The following is a 19,732-nucleotide window of genomic DNA, read 5'->3' on the forward strand; positions in this document are numbered from 1 at the left end:
CTGGATTGAATAAGAAGAATGCCAGCATAGTATGAAGAGATACACTGTCGTCGGAAAATCCCATTGTGGTGACTATTGTTCCAATATCCTGAGTTTGCATCAGGACGCCCGTCGCTGGGTCCCAGAGGCGCACTGTATTATCCATAGAGCCGGACGCCAGCAGCCGGCCGTCAGGCGAGAAGGCCACCGACGTAACTGAACGCGAATGACCTTCGAGCGTCTGTAGTTCTGCACCCCATAACTAGTTCTTCAACTTGTGGTAACTGGCATATCCAAGTTGGAAACTCTTGTTTGAACTGTGTACGGATCATTGTTGTCTGGGGTGCAAATATAAGTCCCGCACAATAAATTTGAAGGGGCGCTTGATCAATAATCTGGTAGTTTTTCAGAACAAATCGCTTTGCATCGTGAAGAAAATCTGAAGCTGAGGAAAAGTTATTTACCCTAAAGCTGTTAGTGCGAATCACATATGACTTATCTGCGCAACTTACCGACATAGCCGTTTGGAGTCGATCAAGAATGCTTAGTATCTCAGACATAAGACCAAGTAGACTCATGGCTTCCACCCAATGTAGAAAATGTTTCCGTATAAAACTCCTCTGGAGAAACAATAGAGCACTATATACCATATTCCCGGAGTCGGTGCATTTAACTAGATGATATGCCCAATATCGACAGGCGTATTGCAACTCTGGAGGAAGGTAGGCATCGACAGTCTGACGATCAATTTCTGTACGTTGGGTCCCATCGCTTAGCAGCCCACAAATATTTTTTCGCAGGGTTTGACACATGACTTGTCGATCGGAGACTGATATTACAATCAGGAGCAGGACGATTCAGCAGATACCCAATCTCCTACCTGTTTTGTATGGTAATCGGGTATTCTCGGAAAAGCAGCGCTGTAACACTGAAAACCCTGAATAGATGGCATCCTGAACGGGAGCCGAGAGATAGTTCTTCAGTCAATCAATCGATCGCTGAGATGGTTCAATTGGCCCCTCGCGAGTACTAGTCGGTACCGATATCCTAAAGTCCGACAGGAGGCATTGTCTCGCCAGTATCATGGTGACAGGACGATACCATTAGTACAGAGGATCCAACATAACCATACAGTGACACCGCAGAAGTTTTGGCATCCCTCCTAGTTACGATTTTATGACGGCAATTTCAATTTCCGCTATCATAAATTGCAAATCGAGGGCGGTATACCAAGTCAAAAGGCGGTAATCTACAGGGTGTTAACCCTTTTGCTGCGTCACTGTACTGGGCTTCAGTGCCTGATGAGTCATTGTAAATTACTGTTTCTGAGGGCCTAGAATGGTGGCAAGATCTGGCAATCTGGCTTGATCAAAGCCCTCTTCCAGCCTCTGGTTCTCGAATACAATTTGCTCGGGCGCTCACGCATGCATGTATAAACTGGTTCACAAACCATATCAACGTTCAATTCGGTCTAACGGTCATACCGACGTAATATTTATAGAGACCCATGTCTCAGCGAACAGGAGTATTATATAGCTCATGATCACCTTCCAAAGCTAACACAGATTCAAACCGAGACAATCCATCAATTTTTGAGTGGTATTTAAATACATTCGATTGATGCAGCATGGAACCAGAATTTGAGTGCCTGATTGGCTATCAGTTTCAGCATCGAGACTTGATGGAGGAGGCTTTAGAAGAGGCCGAACCAGAAACCGCAGGAAACGAGCGGTTAGCCTTGTTAGGAGACAAGGTTTTAGCGCTTATGCTGCTTCAACGTTGGTACGGTGAAGGTAACACTACAGGTAGGTCTGCTCCTGCTATCACAGACATTGTACTGATACAGTATAGAGCAAGGGACAAATCTGCTGCAGGCTTACGCCTGCAATAGGCAGGTGACCTCTAGAGCTAGAGCTCTGGACTTACAGAAGTTCATCCACAAAAGACTTGACCTAGAGAGAAGCGTGCCAGATCATGCACTAGCTTCCACGGTGGAGGCAATTCTTGGTGCTGTTTGGCTTGATTCCGAGGAAAAGATAAAGAGGGTGAACGACGTCATGGAGAAAATCAGCTTGTATCCGTCTAATATCTGCGATGCGACCTGATGCGCGAGATTTATTACCAGGTGCGACAGTAAGAAATGTCTACGCGTTGCTCGAAAAGCGCATGAGTGTGCACAATGCCTTATTCCCTATGCACTGGATTTATACTCAGAGCGTTTCTTCAGCGCCTGGTGGATTTTCAACCAGTAGAACATCCCATGTCCGGGACTTTTAAGTTCATATAATGGATTCAGACGATGGATATACCTGCTTTTTCGGTTAGATGCCGTAAAGCTTTGGCACCAGCTTCAATTTCTCTATTTCCTCTCTTGCGAGATGATATTCGCATTGCGACTAGTGGTACCAGGCAAGCCCAATCGTTAGCCGATGACTTTGAACAACCAAGCCACGAGACAGGACCTAAAAGAGGTACCCCGCGTGATCTCAGATATCTGGATTGTGAGAGCGTGTTTGTTGAATCAATCAATACGACTGGCTCGACATCATCACGGAAGCGAAGAAGAACAGAAATGAAGGAACGGTCATTTTTGGGTAAGAGCTCGTCGCAACAATTTCTTCCGTGGCTAATGAAGCACTAGGATGACCATGAAATCATGATGTTACAAGAGACAAACCGAATGATCCAGGTGGAGCTTCTTTTGAATTATCTTCTTTCAGATGGAACAGAGTCTCTTGGGGCGATTGAAAGATGCTCCATTGTCTCGTAATTGATATAATAGCAGCATTAATGTCAATTTCCAATGTTGCAAAAGTGATGATGCGTTGTACGATTCTAGACGACTCGGGGCACTCTTAGGGATAAATATGTACTAGAGTATGCCAGTGAAGAACCGGGTTCAATGGGCGGTTGCATCGTGCCTGCTTGAGCATGCGAAGCTACAATGGCATTCCCCGGATACTCTGGCACATAACATGTTCGGTAAGCGAGCGGAGCAAGTAAATGAGGGCGCACCTACTCCCATCTATTAAATTTAAATTTTATCTCAAACCAAAACGCAATTAAAATAATCCAACTAGCTAGTTTCTCTATCTGGGCATGTCTCCCTTCTATGCCCTGGGCGCCTGCATATCCCACATCCTCGCTGGCCCCGTGTACGCGGCTGTAAACCCTCCGAAACCTGCTCACGACAGACAGCTATTGATACGGGCTACTTGGGCATCAAATGGCTCCGCACGTAGCTCACGAACTTCTGCAACCGAGAGGTCACCTTCGTGAGCTATTTGTCTAGTCGACCGAGTCCGTTTTGGCTTCTGCTTCTCGTTAGCGGGCGCGTAAATCGCTGTTTTCCTTTGCTAAAATTGCACCGCCTTGAATCGCGAGTTGGCAGCCTTTGAAAAGTTGATTTAACGCGCGATCCGACGGGCTCGGTGGACTTCGTGAACCCGTACGAAGTAATGCTTTGATTGATGAAGCTTGTCGATAAAGTTGCTTCTCGGTAAAAGGGGTTTTGGTGTAAAATTCTGCCTTGATTCGCTACCCCGGCTCGCGTGGGGTGTCGGGGTTCGAAGGCAAATATTGAGCTTTAAGAGTACCCGATCGGGGGAAAACGGCACTAAACCAGCAGCTGCGAAGCTATCTTCAATAGTCTCCGATTTAAATGCCTCGATTCGGGCGAGGGGATATGCCTTGATGAAATCAAGTTTGTCGATATGGTTGATCCCGAGACGCATCTTTATTTCAACCATCCGACTGTACGAGCGCTTTTAACACCGCAAAACAACCGATATCAAGTGGCTATAAAAGATGCGACGAGTGTGCGGGCATACAGACTGGAATGATACTATTTTGTTCACAACTTTGATCGAAATTCGGAGTCAAATGGCTTCCGTGACAGTCGAGGATCAAAAGTCGATACCCGCCCTTCACTCGCGAAGAAGTCGATGGAATAAAGAATTTTTCAAGCCAACGAAGGCCGATCTCATCAGACGTCCAGCCGTTCGGGCTAATTTCGATTTTCCAATCATCCGGAAGGTTATCGAACCAAGATTCAATAAACAACTTCCTTTAAAAATTACGCACGGAGGCAAAGCCTACCCCGAAGCATTCGTACTTCAATAGCGGTCAACCACTCACGATTTCCAGGTTGTAAAGGTGGTCACCGACCGTAGTATTCAGCTCTCGTAACAGCTTTTGCGGTCGCGGTTAATCCCATCGCGAAACCAGTCTCGTCGAAGTTATATCGTCGGGATCGACGCCATATTGAAGGATGGTTTTTTGAACGAGCGTAAACCATTCACTGATGATTTTTGGGTCTTCGCACTTTGTCCGAGCGTAATTATAGCGTCTTGAGAATCGGTTTGATAGCTCCGGATGCCTTTTCACAAAGTTATAAACCAATTTTCCCCGACCGTTTGAACAGGTGACTTTCCGCGCGCCGCAAGAATATTCGCAGTTTCTCGTACGGTAGTAGGCCGGGGCGCTGCTCCACGATCATCAAGTGAGAGGATCCATTCTCGAAGAGATTCCTCTTCAACTTCCGTCAATTTATGGTTATTAGCGCGTGAAATCGCGCGGATTTGAATACCACGGAGGCGACGGCGCAAAGAGGTTTCCGGCACTTCAAACCGACCGACGTGCTGCTTCACGAATAGCGGTAATTTCTTGGTTGTTTATAGCCTGGATGGCTAATAACATCATTCACCCTTTCTCTGTTGAATTTCTGGAGGTTTTGGAGTAAATTGGTGGCATAGTGCGTGGTTGAATTAATTAAGTGCTAATTCATGGACGCGTTTTGGGTGGGGTGCGCCACTCGTTTACATGGGCCTCTCGCTTACCGAATACGTTACGTACTCCTAGACGGAAACGGAAACAACAGGACGAAACTGCGCCCGACATCGCGTCATTTACCACAGAATCAACCCTTTTCTTCTTTCATCCCACACGCAAAGTACGATAACCGACTCATCTAGCCCAGAAGGATGACGTTTTCTGCCAAGCTTTCCACAGTATTGAGAAAATACACCCTATGAAATGAATATCATTTGCCAAGAGAGTAGGCATAGTTCATTAGTTATAGTACGCTTGATCCAAAATGACCAATAACTAAAAAGATATGCAGAAAGCCACATCGGGCTTAAACAGACATATATTCAGACTGGGAATCACAAACCTAGACCCTCCACGTTCGCCCCGCACACCTATGGGAAAGGATAAAGTTCGGCCACGCCCAATGACCAGGATGCGTAATGTATCTCGTAGTTCCTGTCTGCTAGAATTTAATGATTTAATGACTGGCTTTCGAGGGTCGTCACTACATCTTAGCATACATCATGACTAGGCGGTTGTCCAAACTTTTAGCGGTAAATAGAAAGGTGGTTGCCCCGGGTAAATGCTGATAGGGTTTCTGAAACACATCTCTATTTCTTCCTGATAGTGGCCGTACACTGATCTTTGCTTTCGCTAACGACAAGTGGGCGAAATACAGTAGCCACAAAATGCGGCTAGTCTATTTCCTTCCTGCCTTTGTGTCCTTGGCTACTGCGCAAAACTTGATGTCTGCGTTGGGTTCTAACGACAATCTATCAACTCTGAGCTCCCTTATTTCAACCGACAGTGAGCTCCTTCGAACAGTTGAATCTGTGGACAATGTCACTATACTTGCCCCCACCAACAAGGCTATCGAGGATTTCGAGGAGGGAAATTCGGCGCGCCTTCGCGATGGCCGTCTCACTCAAGCTTTGATGCAGTATCATGTCCTTAATGGCAGATACCCTTTTGACAGTATAAGGGAAACAGGGATATTTATTCCGACATTGTTGACAGATGATGCACATGTCAATGTCAGTGGAGGGCAGGTTGTCCAAGCCGTCAGAACCAGCAGCCATTCACAAAATGCGTCTAAAATATCAGAAGATAAAGTGGAATTTTACTCAGGCTATAACTCAAAATCAACCTTGGTGGATCCTGTATGTTTTTTCCAGCGCAACCTTCCTTATTATGCTGACTCCCCAACAGGACATCGGATTCGATGGCGGCCTGATTCACACCATAGATTCCATGCTCGTTATTCCTCGCAATGTTACCGAAACATCTCTCGCTGCTGGCCTTACATCGCTTGTTGGCGCAGTTCGTGTGGCTGAATTCCAATGGAATGAATGGAGAAATGCCACATATTTTGCCCCGAACAATGAAGCTTTTCGCGCCGTTTCGTCAGTGCTGGCAAACATGACAAAGGAGGAGCTTCATACGACATTAATGTATCATGTTATCAATGATACTCTTCCTATTTATACAACAAGAATTAGCCATGCTGATTGGATCACTACGACTGGCACAAATATCACCTTCACTTGGCAAGTGACGGCACCATATATGTCAATTCCGCTGCTATTATCCGACCTAACGTATTAGTGGCAAATGGTGTCCTCCATGTCATCGATAAGTGAGTTAGCACATTTTTAACAGCAGGATATCTATACTCACTAGAAACAGCGTCCTCAATCCAAATGCCACTTTAACTGAAACCCCATCGGGGCATTCCGGGACACCTGCATTTGGGAATGCTTCACCTACGAATGGACCCCCTTTCACAAGTGGGGTTCCTTCTGCTAGTACTACGGTTGGCAACGGTCCATCGCTGACTCCCAGTGCTGGTGGAATAAACCCGGAGAATAGCGCTGGACACGGTCTGGCTAAAAAGCAATGGTGGTTAGTCATCACCACTATCTCGTATGTGGGAAACGTGTGGTTCGATTTCCCCCAGCTCTGTCTATTTTCCTGGGTGCTAACCTGAGATTGTGTCGGTACTGAGTTGTGGGACTGTAGAATTTCTTCTGCCCTGCGCTTTGTGGGTTTGGAACTCGTGTTCGAAAGAAGCTTCTGGCCATCAAGTCTATTAACATGGTGTCATATAAGCCTGGAAACCCATTCTAAACCCTCGGGGAGGGATTACCCCCCTAGTAGTTTGTATCTGAAGCAAGGTTCGTCCTTCCGATGAGTCTTCTCCGGTTCAATTCCCGCTGGCGATGATCCTAGGTCGTACGTGTACCAGGAAGACGCTATTTGCCACAGGGCATCTTTCGTGTGTGCATTGCGACTCTGTTATTTTCCTCGCCAACAAACAAACAGTACACTACGTCCCGAAACTGGTGCAACCACCTAAACCCTTCAGTTGCTTCCCGAATCCTAATGCTGAGACTTCCTAGTCTATAATAGGAGTAATCTCGGAATATCGATATTTGTTGGTACCGCTTTAGGCCCAATCACCTGGACGAATCATAGATACCTTGTCATCTGCATTGGTTCTGTTCGTTCCCACACACGAATTTGCATGCGACCGAGCATGACTAAGACTCTTGGCTAAGTTACAATGATACAATCTGACCATCCCTTACAATACTGATTCTCCACTAATACCGACAATATTCCTGTATCAGTATCGACTGGAAGACGCGCGCCGCGCGCATCGGCCCTGAAACGAAGACATGGAGAGCCTGGAAGGAGATAACTCCCAGACGTGCCGCCTCTCCTGCAGGGTGATGATCTGAAACGTGACGCTAACCAATCCCTGTCTCCTCGAAACGGAAGCCTCAACGCACAGATGAGGCGACCGCTTTGCTACTCCATGGTGGGGAAAGGTGTAGCAGCCAGCCAATGATATTTAACATTTTTCATCAAGACTATGATTGGCCAGCTGTCGTTACTCTCCATTGGAGACGTGACACATTAAAAGCACGCGAGATATCCGTCTCCAAGGTCTGCGTGGTTCTCACCTGGGAGGTACAAGTCCTCTGGAAGTTATGCTTGCAAGTAACGTCGTGTCTGATCGTGGTCATAGTTCTAGTGCTCAGTATAGTAAACATAAAAATTTATGAGAACATAATAATACCATCACCAATAATGCTCGAATCTACAAGCTATTCTCTTCAATGAGGTGGATTATGTCGTCGTCGATAATATTTTGTTCGGCCTCTTCATCAATGTCATACCATCCCTCCAGCTCTAGACACCAATGTGATCCTTCTTTTGGGTACCTGTGAGTTTCGATTTAGACTTCACTTTCACAAAGGAATTCGCTTTCTGTGGAATCACTCAGCTGAACATCCATGACTTCATACTATAAGGGAGAGATCAAAGGTGTCATACCGTTGTCCATCTTGAACCTAGGAATCAGGCTTAAGCAAAGAAACTCCTGGGGCATGGATAGTGCTTACCCGCCAACCACACAATCCTGCATATCAACGACTCCGTTTTTCCACCACCGGCACCATCAACGCTGGTTCATAAACAGTTTCCGCATCTCCTTGTGCCTTCGTGCCTTGCCTACCGCATGCTCCGGGTTGTCCGCTATGCGCATATATTCCCCAAGGACACACATACACCTTTTTGGGTCACCATCCAGGGTAGTACTCCGCTCCCGTATCTGTGCACAGTGTTGTAGTACATGGAGTTCCTTCAAATTCTTCAACGGAACACTCCACAGATAGCGCATAGAGATACCGTTTGTTCTCAAGCCACTCGAGCCAGGCAATTTGGAAATAACTTGCCTCTTCAAGAAGGACAAGTTACAACGCTTGGTCGTGTCCTTTGTCGATATCATAAAATGTCGGGAACACCCCACGCCGAAGCTAACATAGGCGGGTGAAAATGGCTTGACTATAGCATGCCGAGGGATGTGGCATTGTGCTATATTCAGTCCACTAGGCCGTACCTAGTGCACTACCTTAGCTGGCGTGAAAGGACAGATCTGAAAAGTAGGGGATATACCAGTTGCCTATACCCTGTGACGGGCTGACATAGTCCATTCCCAGGCTACCTTTGAGGAGTGATCCCATATTGCGAAAGTAACTCCACAGTGGGTTGTGTAGCAGCTCGCCATGTAGATGAAGGTCCAGTCGACGGGATAGTTGGGTTGCGAGATAGAAGTAGCTCAACGACTTCTTTATGTCCATTCAAGATCGCTTGATAGATTGGCGACAAACCATTGTCGGTCCAGATATTGCGATCAGCGCCATGGTTGAGAAGGATTTCCACAACCTCAGTGTGCCCAGCCGCTGAAGCTTGGAAGAGCGCAGTCTGGCCCAACCGATCTTGCCGATCGATGTCGACCCCAGCACCACATAGCTTGTGCACACGTTCAGAATAACCATAGCTTGCAACGAGCCGAAGTGGGGTTTTCTCCGAATCATCGAGCACATCATGTTGATTTTCGCGTGTCAGTCCATCAATAGCATTATTCCACGTCTCTGCAAAGGCGGATATAGATGGCAAGATAGGTAAATATTCGGCTTGAGAATGGATGCCCTTAGCCTCGGGGGAAAGGTCAGGATCAAAAACGAGAGGAAATGGAGTGGGCCAATAGTTTGTCCGTTCCGGGAATCGCGGCTAGAGCCGTGTTGCCTCAGGACGTAATCCCTTACAGTGCGCAGTTTGATGTGTTCGCGCAATCCACCGTCTTCCACGTTGAATCGAGCATCAGGGCCCGCCAAAATCAATGGTCTTTCGAAACTACACCGCAAACAGTAGCGCAAACAGCACCGCAAACAGAATTGGAATACATATTGCTAGAGTCAGCTGATGTCCATTTTGGAACACTATATCGGCGGTTTATCTTCTCAGCACCGTTTTCGCCGCTGAATCTCGTAAGCTGCCATGAACATTCTAATGCGGGAGCTTTGATAACACCTACTAATAAAGCGGATAAATACCGGGATCTTTTCCATTCGCAACGTCATAAAATCCGTTTGGACCCAAAGGTGTCGTTTCTCCCGCTCCGCTCTTAATAACCTCTTTCACATTCTTGGAGCCCTTAAGTTCCATATAAATTCGATCTACACCCGGTTATGCGAGGATGGACATCGCCCCTGCGATGTCGGTCAGATTAAGCTCTGTTGTAATTCTGTTGTAATTCAGAGGAAGATTGCTTGTATTCCTTCTGGACAGAAAACTTGAGGGTTTATATACACATGCGACCTCCAGATTGATTTTCAATCAAAGCTGGTAATTCCGTGAGGTTAGGAATTGATTCCGTTACGATACGACATATCACAACAAATTCGAAGGAAGCTTGATTCATCTTCTTGAGGGAATACATGGGGGTATATATACAACGTGAATTTCAAGCTGATTTTCAATCAACTTGGCTCTCCTCATACATAGAGCGGGAATTATTTCCTATGTTGCGGCTTTATTACTGCGCAGCAAGTGCCTGGTGTCACAACACCTGCAGATCGTGTCGGACTTCGGCGAGGGCGGCACTAAATTCTTCTGTAACTTTCTGAAGCTCTTTCTTGTGCAATTCATCTCGCCGTCTGATCTCTCGGCTGAGTTTGATGAGCTTCTTCACGAGTTTGGTGGCACTCAAGTCGTCGCTCTCTGTCGAAGAGTCGTCCGAACTTGCCGCGTCACGTTGGTTTACTGGCTTGTCCTGGATTTTCTTCCTCTGTTGAGAGCGTGTATTCCTCTGCTCGTTATTGAACTCTTGTTCCTGAGCATACGTATTTATTGGTCTGGTGGTGCGTCTCGGTCTCGACAATCGTGGCGGTGAATCTTCGCGGTCGGGCGGTTCAGGGGTTTGCATCACGGTCCGTCCCGCCATCGTTCAAAATCGATACCGGAAGTCGGTTCCGTCACCACGTGGCACAATCAAACTCTCTCGACTGCCAATACAGTCGGGTCTCTCCCTTGGTCAGTACAGTAGAACTTCGGAGCCAGCTACCCTTCGATAGGGGATGTGTTCGGCATACTGTGGCGTTCTAAATATGAAAAGCCCCAAAGGCAGGTAGGTACTTAAAGGTTAGCAAGGCCAAATGCCGCGACACAGCGCCTAGACTCGTGCCTCTATTATTGCCCTTTTCTAGCTAGTGACTGGTGTAGGAATGAGAATGTCACATCTCCTATTAAGAGCAGAGGTCCCGAGCATGGGATCGGCTGACGATTATTTATACATAGGTTATTTGTCATTCAAGGAAATCCCGCTGCATCTAAAGTGAATGAGTCTAGATATCTAGGGCAGCGTCCTACGTCCGAGCTAATATATAGGCTAGTATCTTATATAGCATCTGTTACTTCTTATTCAGTTTTAGTGCTCACCCCTTCCTCCCTGTGTAGAGCCCGCCACTACCCTGAGCGGATCTACTCACTGATCCGCCTGATTTGCTCACGGAGCCTGACCTGAGTGAGCATGAGAGACAATCGACTTGAGTAAGTCCAACAAGTCCACCCCCAATAAAATCACCATGCTAGCTCTATCTACGTGCAGTCGGTTTTCCCTTTGCTAAACTTCTATCTCTCCCTCCCATCAACAAGAAATTGGAGTCATCCATGTGGCCGTTGTTGGATCCGGCAGTACCCACTCCAACTTCTGTGACAAAATGCACAGTGGGTCATGTTCAATTGACCTATAATCCTCAAAATTCTGGTGTATTTAATGCACTTACACTTGTTTTCGAATTTATCATCCGCGAGTGATTTGAATAAACAAACACAGGCTTTTCCAACATCGATTGACTCTAAATTTGAGGCTTCAGGAACCTCGTAACGTGTTCCCAAGTAACCGATCTCTGTCACGATTTTAGATTTCCCAGGAGACATTCTGTCACAGTAGTGATCGTTTAAGTGGTGGGCTTCACAGAGGACGTGTGAGGAGGGATTAACCCGCAAACATACACTAGGGCGCTTCTACCGTTGTGCTTGGCATGAACTCATGGAAGGTACTATACTGTATGAGAATCGCCATAAGAGCATGAATCTACCTAAACTGCTATTAAACATATAATGCTCCACTAGGAAATGAAAACCTCCTTGTTTGTCTCGGTCCACTCTTCCAAGCTTGAGGCCCGGCCCGCGTACTTTCGAAGATTAGTGGCTGCCTGTTCGTACGTCTCTCCTTCGAACGGGTCAAATTCATCACCGCGCATACTCTTCGGCCTCAACGACTGAACCAACCTCCCAGCCACAAACTCTGGTATACCAATCTTCAACAGGTTTTCCACCCCTTCCTTCTCATCCAATTCGGTGACCTTGATATCTTTGCCAAGCGCCTTGCCAAATATGCCCACGGCGTCTCTCTGGGATACCAGCTTTGGTCCACAGAGAGAGATCGAGTTGCGTTCTTCGGCACCTTCGCTCGTCTGCATCCCTTTGACAAGCAGCGTTCCGGCCACCCTACCAATGTCTTCGGGCGAAATCCAGTCGAGTTTAGAATCGGGATACACGATTTTCACCTCTCCTTCGCGAATCATACCCGCCCACCAACACGCATTGGTGCTAAAATATGCCGGCCGAATCGCTATGTAGCCGTCACTGCCAAAGACTTCGTCAAGGTTGACCTCGACCTGTGCATGGGCGTACGCGATGAAGTCTGTCGGCGTTATGTTTCTAATGTCACCGTGAACGCTAATGCTGCTCAGAAAGACAACAAGCTCAATACCAGAGGCCTTTAGAGCTTTGATAGTTTGCCTCATGTGGTCTGTTGTGCCGTGCACAAGGTATATGAAGGCCCGCTTGGCTCCAGTCGTTCGGACGGCAGCATGAACCGTTTCAGGATTGGTGAGATCAGCTTGGACCCTTTCGAAGCCCGCTGCCTTTTCCTGCTCCAAAGTGAGGCCTGGAACGAGCTTTTCGGTGTCACGCAGAGCAAGGGTCACTTTTGCACCGTGTTGTTGCGCGAAAAGTGCTGCGGCAGAGCCGACGTGGCCGGTGGGGCCAAAGATGATAGTAGAGATGGAAGGCATAGCGGAAAATTTGTCAGGCTGTGAAGATCTGAATGAGAGTAAAATGGAACGGTTGGGAATCGTTGTGAATAAATATCCGAGTCGACGATGTTATGCTTGTGCTGCATTCTCGCTCAGACAGGAATTCTTTTGGCCGACGTCGGTATTCGGACTCGTACATTGCCGTGTTCTCGGGATGGAAAAGGTCCCCGAGAACTCTGTACTGAGTAATATGTTAATCCACAACTCGTTAGCCTATAATTTCAGGGTCTTTCACAGCCCAGAGCTTATAAAGTTTCTGACACGAGAGTTTTAGGTTCTGATTAGAAATTGAGACGGTCGGGAAGATCGCAGGCGAAATTCCGAGCGCTTACAAAGCTTCTTTGCAAGTGACGCACAGGGACTTAGCAAGTCGTTTGCGTCTTGCTTCTATAAAAGCCAACCTGATTCGGCACTGCTTTTCGTCGTCCTTAATGCAGCGTGAGTTTCTCCTGTTCGAAGGATTTAATATGCCCACCCCAATTGTTCTTTGTGGCCGGCTGGAGAAAGTGGGTTGCATTGTGATCTCAGAGCTAGAACCTGACTATGAAGGTAAGAAAAGCTCGAAACACCAACGTGGTTTCTTTCGCATCTCACAGGGGAATTAGTAACACATTTCATCATGAGCGTCGAGGATGGTATACGCGACCTCCCTCTTATCCTGTCCGGTTCCACCCCGGTCAATGACAAAGGCAGTCTGGGCTCGAAAAACTACTCGGCTCTTCCCAAGGCTGTCGTTCTAGGAGGCGGATACGACGAGGAAGCTATCACTCGACTCCACGAGGCTGTTACCAGCTCGCCAGTAACAGTAAAGTTGCCTTGGTTGAAAGCGGATCTCAACAAGACGAAGGCAGGCCCTACTCCAGGTTCAGAGGAGTACTGCAGGGCGGCGGCTTCTCGAATGAAACATACACTTGGAACTATACTGGAGAGAGAAAATCTTGAACCAGGAGGGATGTTCTACTGGTAATAGGGCGAGGCGAGTGTATCCATATAGAGTCATAATGGGAAGACGAATTATTGATAGGCTCGCAAGGCTTGATGCAAGCACTACACTAATAGTCCCGTAGTTGACCCACACCGAACACCCGAAGCGGTGTGCTCAACTACGGGACTATTACGATGAAAATTGTGGACTATTACAATGAAAATTGTGGCTACGCTGGGGCGCCCTCTCACTGGCATGTGGGGGGGCTAACGAACCCGTATTACACAAGGCACTGCTACTCCTGAGCCGCTGTGAATAATGTGGAGCAGTCAACCTTAATAGTAATCGGATTAATTGGGCTAGTCCTCTACTTGATACTTCTACTTCCAATGCTTCCATTCTCCTTCTGCCCCAGTCTCCTCATCAACCCCCCGAATCACACTATCGTAGACACCATGTTTAACCGTGAGAGCCTCATGGTATTCACAGCTAGCCCTGGCTTCGCCTGTGCAAATTGCCTTTGCCACGTCTCCACCTGCTAGCCAGGGACAGCCGATGCCGACGCTAGAAAAGTGGATAGTGCGGCTGTCAAAAGTAGATAACAGGCAGGCAAAGCTCTGCGTAGTCTGCAGAATGGCGATCTTATCACGCCGACAACAGTTAGAGTGCCAAGATTTTCCCCTTTGGACGTGGAGTGTGTCCGCCATTCCAGCCGGCTGGCCTCGTGTCCATCCCCGTTTGCCCCCGTTTTGCCGGTCTACGGAGTACAACTAGCTAGCCTTGTCAGGCGCGTGACGAGTCAAGAGCGTCTTGACGAGTTCGAATCAATCAGCTATGAATCAATGTGAATGCTGCTGCGCGTGTTGCGATCCGATCTTGCCCGTGCCTTTGGGCAATCAACACCGAACGCTCGACCTTATGGGAGTGTCGCCTGTGGAACCCGACTAGGCTAACGATACGAGTGGAATCGAGCGTCCGCTTCGCTCGCTCGTCTTTGCGCCACTCAGCGTCGCTGCTCCTACCCGGCTCCACCGTCCCAAACAATGCCAAGAGCCTTCACCGCGATCGTCAGATTCCATGCGCTCCCCCGAGGCCCGTCGCCGCCTGAGCGGGCAAAAAACTGCGTGGAGTCTTCTGCCTTTTTCCCTCCCTGACCCGGCCTGCTCTCCACTCGTTTTTTGACAGTCGGGACGTCCGAATGCTTCGTCATTGGTCTGTCTTGTATCGTCCCCTCCTTTCTCCTTCTCTTTTCCCACCCCTGCTTTCACCCTCGTTTATTTTGTTGTTGCCTACTTCGTCCCGGGGAAGATCGTCCTCTTCCCTAACCACTGCTTGATCATGTTGTTTTCCGCCGCGTTGTTACTATTGGTCCTGCATAATGCCGTCGCACTGCGCGAAGATGGCGATTTGATGTCATTCGTGACGGTTGGTAGCCCCCTTGGTGTCCTGTTTTTCGCACCTTCTTGGCCAAGCCAAGTCCTGAACAGAGGCCAATGATCTGCAATTCCTATAGCTCCCAGAAGTCCGCGCCTTGAAGTGGGAAGTCACCTATCATGACCGCGAGCGAGTGGGCCCCAGATACTGGTTCGTCGCGCCGTACGGCCAGATCTCGCCCGAAGCACCTACCCAGAAGTACCAGCAGTATCAGGTCGGTCCATATATCTACGATGGCGAGGGCAAGCTTGTCTGGGCCGGCCCCGTCCAGTACGATTACATGAACGTGTTCGACTTCCGACCCGTTAGCGATATCGACGATGAGGTTGAACTGTCTTTTATCTTGAACTGGGAACTTGACGGAGGCGGCAAGGGAAGTGGCATTGTCTTAGACAAACACTATAAGGAACAGACCCGCGTTTACCAGCCCGATGAGATGCACGACTTCAACATGCACGAGTTCAACATCTTGCCCGGTGGTAAGTCCGCCGTGGCCTGCACATACCATCCGCAGGTGGCCAACCTGGCCGACTTCGGACGCCCGATGGAGGAGAGCTGGGTCGTTACTGGTGGATTCGTCGAATTGGACATGAAGACCAGCGAGGTTCTGGCTCAGTGGAACAGCAAGGACGCTATTGCGCTTACCGAGTCGAACATGTTCCCTTCCACTCGTGGGACGCCCCATGGGGTAAGCCCGGCTGGGACTACGTCCACATCAACACTGTCGACAAGAACGAGGCGGGCGATTTCATTATCTCCCTGCGGTTCACCAACACCATCTACGGTATCTCCGGTGAGACTGGCCAGATTATGTGGCGCCTTACCAGCGGTCCGGAGGGTGATTTCGATATGGACTTCACTTTCTCCAAGCAGCACGATGTGAAATTCGTCTCTTCCAACGGCACTCACCAGGTGATCTCAATGCTGAACAACGCCTCAGACGAGCGGGGTAACGATGAGAACATTTCCTCGGTGTTGTACATCGAGATGGACACCGTTGCCATGACTGCCCGTGTCATCAACCGCATCAACCGCCCTGACAGCAGCCGGACCCGTCTCCGTGGCAGCGCTCAGACCCTTCCCAACGGCAACATCTTCGCCGGCTGGGGTGAGCGCGGCTACCAGAGTGAGCACGCACCCAACGGCGATGTATTAATGACTGCCCGCTTCGCCTCGACACGCTACTCGACCTACCGGGCGTACAAATACGAGTTCATCGGCCGCCCTGCCGCTCCTCCGGATGTTGTTGCTTCTGTCTACGGTACCAATGATGACGATACCACCACCATCATCCACGTCAGCTGGAACGGTGCCACCGATGTTGCCGGATGGAACTTCTACGCCAAAGCTGACTACCGCGGTGGCGATGTGCTCATCGGTCACGCCAAGAAGTCCGATTTCGAGACCATGTACATTGTCGACGGATACATGGACTGGATCTCCGCCGAGGCTGTCGACGCTGAGGGAAAGGCCATGGGTAAATCTCGTGTCCAGCGTAGCGAGATACCTAGCAACTGGAAGGCTGTCGGATTCCAAGGCTCTGAGAGTAGACCTTCCCCTGATGACCCGTCAATCATCAACAAGGTCAACGAGACCACCGAAGGTGCCACTGGCGCAGCTGGCGATAAGGAGGTCGCAGATAAGGAGACCACGGAGACCACCGATGGCCATGACCACGACGACTCCATGAACATGGACATGGACATGGGATCGGACTCTGACTCCGACTCCCCTCAGACTTACGCCGACGCTAAGGAGGTCGCCAAGGCCGTCTACCAGGCCTCCGAGGTTATCCGCGGCGTGGGCCGCCTCCTGATCTTCATTCTGGTGGCTTGCTCCGTCGGCGGTATCCTCGCCGGTGCCTGGCGTCTGATCCAGAAGCGCAAGCCGCGCTCATACCAGCACGTCCTCTCAGAAGATGGGCTCCCCGTGGAAGAGATCCACATGCGATCGCAAGCGCACGACTAGGCCACCACTCTTCCATTGGGACAACTGTTTAACTTCTTTGTCATTTTCATTTTTCTCTTTGCCTCGCCTGATTTCCAAGCGTCCACATTGACCTTCGCAATTACACATTACCTGCCTCTCCTCTCCGCCTTCTTCCCGGCGGTGTAAGCCGGAAGAAGAAAAGACCAAGAATTACAGGGTACATGATCAGAAGATAACTCAAAAGAAAAAAGAAAAGAGTAAAAAAAATTGTCTTAAACATATTAGCCCGATTTTCTTCCTGAGCGTCATACACCACAAAACCAGGGATCAAGGAGTAACACCAGGTTGCTGATCAATCTTGTTGCAGTTCCGACCCTGGTGTTTCCATCTCAAAGCTGTGCCCACTCGGACTGGATAGTTGGCCCAAGGATTTTCAGATCGAGGATAGCCTGCGTACCAAGAATGGGATGCCTTGTAGCGCAGCGCTCAGATAGACAATCTAAAATAATTGGTTACTGTATAAGAACCTTTGGTACCAAACTTACCTCGCAAGCACCAATGCTAAATCCTCATTCGAGTTGGGACAATGACCAACTTTACACCCTTCACACAGTTCACTATCGTGCGGTCCTTTGCTCTGGCCGGAAAAACTGGACCGCTGTACCTCAATTCCATTCCATTTTTTGAGCCAGTATGTCACTCTTTCCGCATAGCACCCGGTATCCAGGACTAGCCGACCAACTGCTCTGCAATTTCTGCATCGCTGATGATACACTCGTGCATTATATCGCTGTCGGGGGTACATGCGAATTGTAATCGCGACTTTTTTGCTCGACCAACCGCTGGAGTAACATCTGCTGTTTTGGCATATAAATCGACCCATAACGTTTGTGTCCCATTCCTCAATGTTGGTTTCCTCATCATCGGCGTCAAAGAAGTCTATTTGAAGCCCTTCCTCGTCTAATAACCGTACTACGTCGTCATGAAGCTTTGGGTGGAGCGACCACAATTTCGTAGCTTTGCGTCCCTTGTGTGGCATTTTAAACCTGGGTGTCGGTTGTGGGATCTTAGAATGTTAATGATGTCAAAAGCTTGCGCTGAGAACTCGGAATATGATCGGAATATGGCCTTGGATGGGCTTATGAACACATTTCTGGGAGAAAGGCTACCCCGCTTCGAAGCAGCAGCCGTACCTCCTGAGGACAACGCATCGCTGCCGCAGCACGAGTTGATTGGTAGATATATTTCATGTGGTGTAACACGACGCTAAACGCACAGCTGAGATAAGAATAAAAACAAGAGAATGCCTGTAAGCAACAAATGGATGAGTAACTACTTTATTCGCGGAGAGTCCGCAGAACAGCGTTAGATCCTCTGCAGTGAAGCAACTGAGGGATGGAAGAGGGAAGTTACTAGACTACTAACGGTTGCCTAGTTTGCTTGGTTTGCATGGAGCCTTCTAGTCGTCTAGGCTTCCAGAGTCTTGTATCTATACAAAGGGATACGAAGCTAGGTATTATTACATGTATATTTATAACTCGTGACTTACGCGAAATTCATATTAGGTTTAGCTTCACATGTGCTCAGGGTTCGAAAGAGTCTCTCTCTGTTCCCCCATATGGAAGGCAATAACGGGCGTCACTGTATGAAGCGTCGGGAACAATGACCATAGTTTGACGGGCTTTGGTCTCTTTTGACCTCGGTGTGGCATATTATCGGTATCGATGGTAGAACTTTCTATTCGAAGCCTCAAGCTTTCCGTCTAAAAAATTTAAAAGCCTGAAAGTCGCCACGTGCACTAACGTCAATCAATTCGGCGGATGGGGAAGTAAATCGGGCAACAAAATCGGTTGCCTTATATTGCATCATCGGAAGAATTCGACCAATTAAAACCTGTCATCAAGATGCATAGTCCAGAACACTTTGCATCACCGACGTGTTCGACTCACCATTCGTCCAAAATCTAAGCAAGCTGTGTCCTCCGCAAAGGAGAAGGGTAATGTTATGGTCTCTGCCTTACGAGGGGCCACGACCTACAGGTGGGCCACCAAGAGACAACCATTTCAGGAAGTACGGACAGCTACGAACCACATGAAGCGAAGCAGGAATCGGCGTCATTTTTACTCGCATCAATGTTACGCATATCAGGTTACTTGTTGGAAGCGAAGTGGATTTGGAATACTCAGAAGATAATTGCGAATTAGGTATTAGGCATTGCAGAATAACATCATCTCGCAAAAGTTTCCCGTCAGGAATTCCGAAGGATTCTTGGTGGTGTATGTCAGACTGAACCAATGGAATCTGTTAAGGGCCTGGACGCCAGGCCAGGTGTGCAATCCTACGTGGTGACGCATATCGGGCGTAACCCGTTACTATACAGATCGTTGTAAAAGCCCTTGTGATTGAGCCTCGTGTTTCGTAACTCGATCCTGGCGAAGTTGACTTGGCGATGCTGATTTGGCGATCCTGGCTTGTGGAGGCTGACCTGGCAACGCACCCCGGCCCGCACGGGCTGGCCCGTCTTGCCGTAGACGTAATGGGTACCCCTATTGTTCCTCCAATCATCACGAATGGTTCATCCTGTTTCATCTGTCTCATATTCATGTGGCTATGCCAATTCGTACCCTACGAAGAAGCATTTGCGCCGCTCAACCCCAAGTAGACTGGAGACGGGCTGTGTCACCCTGATGATTTCGGAATCATATCG

At 48.6% G+C, this 19,732-nt stretch overlaps 5 protein-coding genes across 5 annotated transcripts; 4 read left to right on the plus strand and 1 right to left on the minus strand.

Moving 5' to 3' along the window:
- Positions 1 to 1,606: 1,606 nt before the first annotated feature.
- N7532_001990 (ribonuclease III domain-containing protein) lies at positions 1,607 to 2,084 on the plus strand (the record flags this gene model as incomplete). The annotated part of the gene is made up of 2 exons (XM_056614484.1): positions 1,607 to 1,784; positions 1,831 to 2,084. 2 exons carry the CDS (start codon positions 1,607 to 1,609, stop codon positions 2,082 to 2,084), a joined length of 432 nt encoding a protein of 143 aa, XP_056479525.1.
- Positions 2,085 to 5,477: 3,393 nt separating this feature from the next.
- On the plus strand, positions 5,478 to 6,393 carry N7532_001991 (fasciclin domain-containing protein; the record flags this gene model as incomplete). Its single annotated transcript, XM_056614485.1, has 2 exons — positions 5,478 to 5,948; positions 5,998 to 6,393. 2 exons carry the CDS (start codon positions 5,478 to 5,480, stop codon positions 6,391 to 6,393), a joined length of 867 nt encoding a protein of 288 aa, XP_056479526.1.
- Positions 6,394 to 11,765: 5,372 nt separating this feature from the next.
- On the minus strand, positions 11,766 to 12,716 carry N7532_001992 (uncharacterized protein; the record flags this gene model as incomplete). Its single annotated transcript, XM_056614486.1, has 1 exon — positions 11,766 to 12,716. The coding sequence occupies one exon, from the start codon at positions 12,714 to 12,716 to the stop codon at positions 11,766 to 11,768; it is 951 nt and encodes a 316-aa protein (XP_056479527.1).
- Positions 12,717 to 13,356: 640 nt separating this feature from the next.
- N7532_001993 (uncharacterized protein) lies at positions 13,357 to 13,704 on the plus strand (the record flags this gene model as incomplete). The annotated part of the gene is made up of 1 exon (XM_056614487.1): positions 13,357 to 13,704. The coding sequence occupies one exon, from the start codon at positions 13,357 to 13,359 to the stop codon at positions 13,702 to 13,704; it is 348 nt and encodes a 115-aa protein (XP_056479528.1).
- A 1,296-nt stretch (positions 13,705 to 15,000) lies between these two features.
- Positions 15,001 to 17,064, plus strand: N7532_001994 (uncharacterized protein; the record flags this gene model as incomplete). Its single annotated transcript, XM_056614488.1, has 3 exons — positions 15,001 to 15,087; positions 15,176 to 15,784; positions 15,829 to 17,064. 3 exons carry the CDS (start codon positions 15,001 to 15,003, stop codon positions 17,062 to 17,064), a joined length of 1,932 nt encoding a protein of 643 aa, XP_056479529.1.
- Between the last annotated feature and the right edge of the window lie 2,668 nt (positions 17,065 to 19,732).

Source organism: Penicillium argentinense (assembly GCF_028826775.1).
Source record: "Penicillium argentinense strain IBT 30761 chromosome Unknown utg000002l_segment0_segment0, whole genome shotgun sequence".
NCBI lineage: Eukaryota > Fungi > Ascomycota > Eurotiomycetes > Eurotiales > Aspergillaceae > Penicillium > Penicillium argentinense.